This window comes from Peromyscus maniculatus, chromosome 13, assembly GCF_049852395.1.
Source record: "Peromyscus maniculatus bairdii isolate BWxNUB_F1_BW_parent chromosome 13, HU_Pman_BW_mat_3.1, whole genome shotgun sequence".
NCBI lineage: Eukaryota > Metazoa > Chordata > Mammalia > Rodentia > Cricetidae > Peromyscus > Peromyscus maniculatus.
Genome location: NC_134864.1, coordinates 51,556,205 through 51,566,801, shown reverse-complemented (window position 1 = coordinate 51,566,801; position 10,597 = coordinate 51,556,205). Strand labels below are relative to the sequence as shown.

At 52.5% G+C, this 10,597-nt stretch overlaps 1 protein-coding gene across 3 annotated transcripts in view; it reads left to right on the top strand.

The window, feature by feature from the left end:
• Nucleotides 1-583: 583 nt before the first annotated feature.
• The window catches only part of Nrp2 (neuropilin 2), a 119,151-nt gene continuing 109,137 nt past the window's right edge, over nt 584-10,597 (top strand). For all 3 annotated transcript variants that reach the window (XM_015993914.3, XM_006975011.4, XM_006975012.4), the window contains exon 1: nt 584-1,809. In XM_015993914.3, the coding sequence (XP_015849400.2) occupies nt 1,737-1,809 (73 nt within the window). In that variant the 5' untranslated portion in view covers nt 584-1,736. The remainder of the gene's footprint in view (nt 1,810-10,597) is intronic.

The following is a 10,597-nucleotide window of genomic DNA, read 5'->3' as shown; positions in this document are numbered from 1 at the left end:
ATTTTCTTTCTGTCAACACTGTGACCACATTTCCTTGGGGAAACATGAGCAGAGAAGTAGTTACAGTTGCCTTCCAAGAGGCCTTCATGTACCTGTGCTATGCGCAGAAGCTTGAAGGTGTGTTGGGTGGCCGGGGAACAACTTAAATGCCTGGAGAAATTCTTGATTGAATGAAAACATTCTTCGTCTTAAGATAACTACAAGTTAAGGGTACAGGGGTAAGCAAATCCTTACCCAGAAAGCAGAGGATCCTGTTTGGGACACAAAAAAAGGATCTGAGTAGTAAACACAAGGAGTATTTGGGGTTTGCCCTCAGCTAGGGCTGACGGTGTGTGTCGCCTCCACGCACCGCTGCCTCTGGGAACACATGGCTGAGCCGCCGACAGTCTCCCTACCCCAAACACAGTCCGCCACCCAAACTCCTCCTGCAACGCCATTGCAGGTGGCATTGTGTCGGATTCTGCGTGTGTGGCACCCGAGTCTCGGAATTTAGCGGGGGGGGGGGGAACAAGCATTTCCCGAGCTCCGCGGAGTTTTCCTCCCGGCAGGGGCAGCGCGCCCTGAAGGGAGGGCGCTCCATCCTCGGGGTGTGACACACCCGCAGCCCCGCACCGAGGTGCGCAGGGCGGGAGGGAGGTGCGGGGCTGGCAGAGGGGCGGCGGGGTGCGAGGCACCTTAACTTTGATCGCGCGGCCGCGGGGTGGTGAGCCCCCAGCGCCCCGCCCGAGCTGGGTGCCGCGGCCCTGGGCTCTGCGCCGCGCGTCTCCGCCGCTGCCTCTTTAATCAGGAACACAGAAGGGGCGGGCCCTGAGCCGGCGCGTAATCGGATCGCTCTGCCGCGGCTCTGACATCCACATGCTGCTCGGCCTGAAAAGGCGAGGGGGGAGCCGGAGGGGAGGCAGAGGAGGCGAGCGAGGCATCAGCCCGCAGCCCGCCCCCGGCACATCCTCAGAAGCGCAGACACTCGGCCGGCCGCTGGGCGAGGTGGAGGTGAGGGCGGGCGCCAGCGAACTCGGAGAGCCGCTCGCACACTCGCGGGCGATCCCAGCCGCCGCCGCCGCCGCCGCACCCGCAGCAGCACCAGCAGCAGCCCCGGCAGCCGCCGCTTCCTGCCTCGCGCTCCCCTCGAGAGACTGGCCAAGCGGGTGTAGCCGCCGGGGGAGGCTCCCGCTGAGGGAACCCGGCGAGGACAAGAGCCCGGAGGCTGGCTGCCTCCCACTCCGCCTGTCCAGCGGTCGGTGTCTCTGCCCGCGTGTGTGTCCCGGGTGCCGCCGGTGGGGGACCTGTGTCAGTTTGCGCCTCTGAGATCACACAGCTGCCTAGGGGCCGTGTAATGCCCAGGGCAAGTCTTGGCTTTGACTATTATTATCATTACTATTATTTTACGCTTGGCTTTCGGGAAACCCTCGTGATGTTGTAGGATAAAGGAAATGACACTTTGAGGAACTGGAGAGAACATACACGCGTTTGGGTTTGAAGAGAAAACCGGTCCCCCGCTTACCCCAGCTTGCTCCCTCTTTGCTGATTCCAGAAGCTATCTCCTAGTGAGGTGGGGATTCCAGCAAGAATTAAAGGTGAAGACAGACGGGCCACCAGGACCCAGGAGGGAAACGCTGGCCATTAGAGACCTTTACAGAAGACACCACAAGGAAGAAAATTAGAGAGAGGAAAAACACAAAGACATAATTATACGAGATTCCACAAGCCTAGCCCTGGAGAAAGCCTCTCTTTCAAAAATGGATATGTTCCCTCTTACCTGGGTTTTCTTAGCTCTGTACTTTTCAGGACACAAAGTGAGAAGCCAACCAGGTAAGCCCCCTCAAAGTTTTTCTATTATTTTTTACATGTTTCTCCCCCCTCTCCTTTAAAGGCGACTGCTAACGCAGAGAGGCCACGCAAAACCCGCTCAGGAGGAGGCTCCCTCAATACTCAATAATTTAAAGGGAGAACTCAGCCGACCCTCTTTACACCACCAGGGCTACTAAACCCAACTTTTCTCTCTTGCTAGGAGTGTGTGTGTGTGTGTGTGTGTGTGTGTGTGTGTGTGTGTGTGTGTTTTGTAACAGAATTTGGCGGTGTTCAGATGTCACATATGGACTGAATCAAAGGTTTAAAAATACTACAAAGCCTTTGCATTACAGTTTTGGGGATTTTTTTTCTTTCCTGTCTTGAAGCAGAACACATCTCCCTTGAGTTTCTTCAACCTAGCCAGGGAAATATAAATCATTTGCATTCCCTCTACTTAGCTACATGGAGCAATGTTAGCTGAAGAAGGGCTTGAGGGGAAAAAAAAACAAGAGTCTAGCTTTGGTTTTCAGATGCGTGGATTCTTGGCAGAATGGGTGGGTACATCCCAGGAACCGAGGGCTTCATGAAGCTAGTGGAGCAAGTTAGTGTGTGGCTCAGATGGGCTTCCCCGTGGGCAGTTGGTAGCTCCCACTCTATCCTGAATCCATGTGTTTTCTGGGAAAGCAAATCATGTTCTCTAAAAAAAAAAATGTACTAAAAGATAAAAGAAACTGCATGCCCCTGGAAGGTCTCTCGGTCTTGTGAAGTGGTTAGAAACTTTTGAGTGGAATGTAGTCTCAAGCACTGCCCAGAAGGGTGTGTGGACACAGGCTGTAGAGATAAGCAAGCAGAGTTGGGCCTAGGATAGTCCAGGGCCGGCCTTTGTGGAGTGCCGGCCAGGGATACCTCCCCTGAAAGCAGGTCTCTGGTCTCAGGGAATGCGGTTCTTCCTCCCTGGAATTGCTCCGGGGTGTGTGTGTGTGTGTTGGGAGGGGATGCTTTTCTCCGCTCGGAGACAGTGTCTGGAACCTGATGAAACTCTTGCAGTTGCTGCTACAGGTGATAGTGAATGGGATTCCATCGACCAAGGAAATGGTGAGGGGAGGAAGGGAGGGAAAGACAAAAACTCAGAGAAGTGCTTTTACCTCGAGGTGCTTGGGAGGTGACAGCCAGCCGCAGTGATGGGACTCGCTCCCTACAGCCACTCTGGCATCCCCGCACCGTGCTTAGCCGGTCCTGAGGAGAAAGCTTAGTGTCTGCCAAGCTTCTTGTCCCTTCCCCAACACACACCTACAGCCACTTATGTGGGAGATGTATGGGTTTTATTTCTGCTGTCTTTTGAGGGTTTGGGGGGGGGGAGCCTTTGAGACTCAAATCCAAGCCTTTCCGGCTCCTTCTCTGCGGTAACTGGTCCTACAGGCAGCTGTAAGCATGAGCTAAAGCATGGGTGCAGGTCCGTCCTGGGGAAAATTTCTGGGCCTCGCATTCGGTCCTCCCTTAATTCTGAATTCCCAGCTTGAATTGAAATTAAATTACCTCCCACGAACCTGAATGCTGCGTAAATTATGTATGTGTGTGGTTTGCTGGGTATGTGTGTATATATATGTCTGTGCGTGCGCGCGCACACGCGCGCTCCTTGAGAATGCCCACGGTATATTATGTATTCAGGAGCGGACTCCGGTAGGCCCGGGTGCGCGAGTGCGCGCCCACGGACACACACACACACCACGCATAACAACTTCAGGCTCCCAGTGATGTGCGGAGCGAAAGGGACTGTGAAGACTCGGGGACCATCTCCTATCCCAGATGTTCGCACATCTGTCCCTGAGCGCCGCGTGGAGTATGTGTACGTACGTGTGTGTGTGTGTACGACACCCGCTCGGACCCACTCCTGCTCTGCCACCTGCCTCCCGCGCTCTCTGCAGAGCCCCCTCCCATCCCAATCCCTGGTCTCACTGCGTCACTTCCAGAGAAGCTCTAAAGCGCGGAGTGCGAAGCAGGTCACCCCCTAAGCCGGCGGGCAATCTCGGACCCGGGGGTGGGACCCGCCCACCCGCCCAGAGTAGATATTATCCGAGTCCCCAAAAAGGCGATCGATCGCCGGTCACGGTTTCAATCGAGCAACTGATTGGTACCCAGAGACCTAGCCCGGGTGGCTAAGGGCGAGGCCAAGCTAGACCTCTGACTCACCCCATGTGCGCCCGCCAGGAGGTGGGTTGGTCCCGGCACTACGGCGGCAGCGGGAACCTATTCCGAGAAGGAAGCCGGGAAAGAAGGTGGCGGGCACACGTGGGGGGCAACTGAGCAAATACCCGGGCGGTCCCTGGCCGCTGGAAGGCGATGTGGGCACTGTGCATCCCGCTCCCAGGCGCGTAGCCTCCCGCCCGGGGCTGGCGAACTCTGGGCAGCTGGGCTGGGCCAGCTCCGAGCGCCCCCTCCTGCCCCCCACGCTGCACTAGGCTCTGCAAGCTCGCCGCAGCCCCTGGAGAACCGGCTTGTTGAGAGGCTGGGGGGCCTGAGGCCGAAAGATCCCGGCGCTAGCCAGACCGGGGAGGCAGGAAGCCCGGATGGGATTGCAGCACCGAGGGCGGAGAGAGGCGGGAAGCAGCTAGGCAGCCTAAGCCGCAGGAATGCGCGCCACTTGCCCGGCCTGCGGGAGCACAGTGCGGCTAGCGTCCGCCTGAGCGCAGGAACAGGTGAAGAGCACGCGGCGCGGGCATCCACGTGGCCGAGACGTGGGCGCCCCCCAGCGCTCCCACCTCCACCCCCCACCACCCCATCCCCCAGAGCGGTCCCTACCGCCGCATCGATTTGTTTGGGCTACGCAGCAGAAACAGAGCTGAGCAATCCATAAACATTCTATTAGGCAAAAAATATTTCCAGCAAAAGCAGAACCAAGGCTGCAGCCTGTACTAAATCGGCCGCCTAGGACTTCTCCAGGCCGGTCCCCTCCTCCTCTTTCTCCCGAGTAAGGACACCCCCGGGTAGAAGCCTGCGGCATTTCCCTGATGCCGCCCATGCCAGAAAGTTAGGTCGTGGCTGCGGCTGTCCTCCAGAGCAGCCACTGCAGTTACCTGCTGGCGGGTTGCACGCACGCCTCCCCCCTTCCCTTTCCTGGCAGCCCGTGTCCACGTGGGAAAAAAAATACAGTGTTCACGACCGATGCTTTAGTTTCCCTGATTGATTTCTTTTTAATATCAACACAAGTTAACGGAGGCGAGGCGCGCTGTGATTAAACGGCTGCCCCCACCCTTCGCCTCGGACTGGCGACTGCGTGGCTAGAATGTCCCACCAGCCAGCCCCTAGGGCAGCATCAGGGTGGAGGGCACAAGTCGACCGACTGTCCTAAGGTGGGCGTTGCGTGTGTGAGGGGGCGTGGAACGGATTGAGCGACACTCTGGAGATCTCCGGGGGCTCGGGGGCCGGGGGGGGGGGGGCGCAGAGGAATCAGCTTTCCAGATCTCTTAACCGATCCTTCCATCCCTGCCGCAGCTTCTGCGGCTCCGGTTGAATTTCTTCTGGAAGGGAAGGGAGTGGACGCTCGGGTTTACTGGCGTGGACTCCCTGCTTAGCTCGCTCCCTCTGCCTCCTTTCTTTTCAGTTTCTGACAGAGAGGAGAGCCCCCTGGCGCTAGCCGTTTCCAGCAGCGCCGGGCCAGTAAACTGCTGTATTAGAATGGATCCGCTGGGGCTTGCTGCATTCTACCCAGGAAATCGCTCGGTTCCTGCCGTGGGTTTTTCAGAAGGGGGCAACTCCCAGGCTTACTGTCTACGGCCCCCTCCCCCAGCCCCCACGAGACCCATGGCTTGGGGCCAAAAGAAGCCAGATCCCCCATAACCATCTCCCCCTTCCTTCTTACTCCAGGAGAGCTTTGATCTGTGGTGGCCTTTAACACCATTGCCATGGACACGGACTGACTCGGTCAATTCAACCTTCAGTCTGAGCTGGGTGATCAGATAAGAGGTGTAAATTGGCTGTGGGAGACAGGGTCCGAGGTCAAACAGATCCGCTAAGAGCAGCAGTGATAGTCCAAGGACTTGATAGGGGGGTTGAGGAGTGTTTCAGACTGTCTCCCCCAAAATGCTCCATGGCCGCGGATGGGGATAATCATTTACAAGTAAAACTGTAAACTCCCGGATTCCAAACAGCCAGCCTACTCAGAGCTCCGGGGACTGGTCTCCTGCCCTCATTAAGTAAGTGCCTCGTCACCTTTTCCCCAGAAGCTAGCATTGGAGGCGATGAGGCTGTAACCGGTTGCCAACTGAGTACACAGGATAAAACAGAGGAGAGCGCCCCACAGGGCTTTAGGCGAGCCCTTACTTGTCCAGGATGCACCAGGGAGAAGAGTGAGTGCCCAGCAGCGCCTCCAGTGTGGGGTTGTATGTCATCCCACGGAGCCCTCCGAGCACTCGGCTAGCAAAGTGTGAGATTGGAAAGCTTCAGGGACTGGAGGCTGGGCTCTCCCGACCGGACCCCTGCGGTCTACCAAATGGCTCCAGCCCCCTGCTGTTCAATGGCTGGGCATTCTTCAGGTTCCACCTTCGAGGTCTAGGAAAAGGGAAGAGTGCAAAGACCAGTTCCTACGCAATGAGGCGTGAGTGCAAGCAACAGTTATTGAGGAGAGGGAGGCAGTGTGGGGCGGGGGGGGGGGGGGGGGGGGTGGAGCTGAGGTCCCAGGTGTTTTCCATCTCCTTCAACTCTTCATTCAAGCAATTAAAAGAATAAACTGACCAAGTGTGGAACATTTCTGAGTTGACAGAATTCCAGAGCCAGGCTCACTCACTGGCAGTTTTCAGAACATGTTCCCCAAAGATCCAGTTTGGAAAGATATGAAGGTGAGATTGTTTCCTTTGTAGAAAGCACGAAGCATGCTAAGTAAAATGGATGGGCATTGTCTCTGATTGGCCCTTTTCACCAGCCAGCAGATGAGACCAAATCCAATTGGAAGCCCTTGTGCTAAATCCTGGCCATGTTTCCAACTGAACTCTGAACTGGGCCGATTTAAAAACAAAAACAAAACGGCAGAGTCCCAGCAACCAATGAGAAGGAGGCCTTGTTATCTGAATCAGTTGGATTTGAAGTCCCCTTTGCCTTAGCCTGGTAAGGAGAGTAACTAGCCAGTCCTTGTTTCCTCGGCCATCTTCTCTATAAAACACCTGCACCCACCCCTGCTTGGCTGATAGAAGCCTTGCTCCTTCTAAAGACTGACAAGTTGCCAGATTATGAATCAAATAGGAAAGGCAATTTACCCAGACCCAAATTTACTGTTATTTTGTCTTTGACAAGCATAACACATTTGAAATTCCTTGAACGAAGGAGTCCTAAAAAGTGACCTTGGAGCCGGAGTTCATGGCGGTATGAACATATTTGAGGTATTTTATCATCTGGCCATCACTTGCCAGATGAGGTATCCACCTCGAACGGCAGATGTGTTTTTTTGAGCCCCAGGAGTTAGCCATTGTCCTATTCCTTCCAGGAAAGGATTTACTTACTGCTAGCTTTGGAAGAGGATGATTAACCCGTTTCTGGAAGACACCACAGAAGTTGTGTGTGTCCCATACCCCTCTCCCCCCCAACTCTGGGGTCCTATTGCATTTCTCAAGACTATCTATCTGCCTTATAGAGAAAGGGCCCAATATTTAACGGTTTCGTTCCCGAGCCAGGTTTAGTGGGGTTGGATTCCAGGACACACTGGCCTTGTCCCGTGGCTGGCCCAGGAGAAAGCTTCTAAAGGTTTAGGAAGCTGTCAAGTTTAGATAAGACTGAGCCTCTATCCTATGGGACCTGGGTTGTATTAATAAGGAGAAATTAATTTTTAACCACTGGGAATGTTGCCAAATTATGTGACCTTTGGCAGACCAGCTGTGCTATAAAAATAAATCCCCCATTTCTGAAAATGCTGCTTCTCTCCGGTAGAACAATAACAACGTGGCAGTTGGGACAGAGAAGCTGCTGCAGGCTGGAGAAGAAAAGGAAGGAATGGGTGTTGACAAAAAAAAAAAATCTGTGATGCTGTGAAACGTGACTGCAGACCTGAGCATCCTACCACCCTCCCCCACACCCCACGCAGAGCTTCCAGAATACAGGAAAAAGCACCCTGCAGCATCACAGGGAGCCTGCGTGTGGGCAATGGAGAAGGTGTTAGTTCTCCAGGCTGCTCACACCCAGCCTTGAACACATCCCTCATTGTCCACACTGGCCAGTCACTGCCATGGGCAGAGAAAAAGAGTATTGAATGGGGGCAAAATATTTATCTTTCCCTAAGTGCCACCCGTAAGTATCACTGGAGCTTGAGAGCACTGGCGTTGGATTGCTTGGCGTCTGTCTCAATAATTGGGAGCCACCATGACGTCCAGGTTTACAGTCCAGCTCAGCCAGTTGCCAGCCCTGTATTCTAAGTACTCTGTGCCACCAGAGCACTGGATCACCTTGTGCCTCAGTTTCCTGATCTGTAAAGGGTGTGTTTGGTAACAGTCCCTACTCAGGATGGCTGTGCGGCATTGACATCACTTAGACTGGATGCTTGATGAACCTATTCTGACCTCATTCCGTCTTGGAGACAGCTCCGGTGGGGCTAACCATCTCATGCTCACACAAAGCACTCTCCAACAACTGTGGGAAGTTTGTTTTATTTTTATAAGATTGATTCATGCTCAGCGGCTCTCTCACTAAACCTTTGTCTGGGTTTTGTAAGCACCAGCTTCTCTCCTTCCCAAAGTTAGTTCTTCACAGGGCGGTCCCTCCCGCTGGATCTCGTGTCAGCAAAGGGATGTCTCCTCTTTGCATCCTTTTCCTCCGTATTCTATTTTCCATGTTCTCTCTTTCCCTCCCCCTTTAAATCTGTCTTTTTTTTTCTTTCTGTTCCTCCCCTCCCCCACCCCTTTCCATCCCTCCTGACTGAAAGTGTGCTCAGCAGGGAAGGCTGTGTTTAAGGCACTCTTTCAAATTTGTAATAACTTCTCCTCTGGCATCAAGTCCCCTCAGCAACTGAACTAAAAAAAAAGAGTCATCAGAAAAACAAATAGCTTTTACCCAGCAAGACCCTTAATAGTCCCATTTCCCTCTGGGTCTTCATAAAAGAGGCATAATCTAATCCAGAAAAAAAGAGGGGGTGAGTGGGAATAAAAGGGAAGTTCTTCCCAGTAGCTTGCAGTATAAAGGGTTCCTGGCCATTTGAGGGAGGGATGGAGAGAGAGAGAGAGAGAGAGAGAGAGAGAGAGAGAGAGAGAGAGAGAGAGAGAGAGAGAGAGAGAAATCTGGTACCCTGCTCCCAGCCCCCAAAGATGTTCTGATAAGTAGCGATTAGGTTCTGGAGAGAGCCAGTCCTTGAAGAAGATAAAGGGAATTGCAAATTACTGGACCAAATGATAATAATAATTGTGAGAATAAATGGGGGAAAATAAAACAGATGTTCCCTGAAGGCACAGTAGGAGCCAGAGATAAAGGCACAGGACAGGTTGAGTGGAAAGAGGCAAGTTGAAGTCACGTAGGAGAAAACCCACTACCAGCATGGCTCCCTGATGACGCTGTTGTGGTTTGGTGTCTTGCCAGTGCTACTGATAGACAGTATTTGGAAGTTACCTTCTCGAGTGAGAAGGAACAACAAATGATAAACAATCAACAAAAAGCTTCAGGAAAAATATCAGGTTTGCTGCTGCTAGATACAACGTGTGTATCCACTGAACTTCATCAGGACCCAAACTTAGGGTGTCCTTGGAGATCTAGTTCACATTAAGCCCACCTTGGTCTGTGCCTTCGTGTTATTACCCCAGATGATCAATCCACCATTTTAAAATCTGTATTTAATAGCAGTCAATGATAGGAAGGGAAGGGTAGTGGCTGGTCTTTTATAATTTGTGCTAAAATGAATTTTCGAGATCTAGTGATACTCTATTGTGATAAAATAGTATTATTCTAATTCCATCTTAATTACTTAATTGGCAAAATCTCATTGAATCTGACAGTTGGGAAAGACGCTGGGTTTGGTGGCATAGGACTTGCCAAGGATGGATGGGGAAGGATCCTTGGCCTCAGGCGGCTGGTGGTGTAGCAGAGTGGATAAGGTCATTTGAACTCTTCCAGCTTTTGAGGTACAGAGAAGGGAGAGGTAGTCCCTGGTACTCCTGGTGTGGAGGTGAAGAAGGGTCCTATATGGGGGCGATTTCTAGTAAAGAAAGCATTCAGGGGGAAAGGGAGGTGGGAGCAGAGACATGCACGCTGGGTTTGTTTAGGGAAGCTGTAGTGTAGAATACACGGTCGGAAATAATTGCCAATAAAGTTAGAAATAGTGGCTTGGGCTTAATGCAAGGCCCAATTTGCAAGGCCAGGGAGTTCGAGTTTCATGTGCTAACCAAGGGGGAGCAATTGACATTTCAACCTAAGCTTTAGTTCATCAAAATAACTGAAAAAAAAAATATATATATATATATATTTATATATATTTTATTAGCTCCCCCTCCCTTCCTTTGGTTTTTGGAGGGACCTCAAAATTATTCTTCTTCTGTTTCCTTTCCCAAATGTCTGTTAAAACGGTCAGGATTTGTAATCCCAGATCTCTCATCAATGGCATCAAAACTGCATTTGCAGTGAGGTCTGGAAGAGAGAGGACATAAATACAAACTAATGACATTATATCGGCTGCCCTATTGGAACTGCATTTGTTGATGATATAAGATGACAAATAATAAGGTTACCACAGGTGGCATGATTCAAGGTCAGGGGAGGTAATCACGTCAAACCTACATTTTTCCGACTAAGTGGCGGGGCATTTTTAGCATCCGGATCGAAGGGGAGAGGCGGTCCAAAGGTC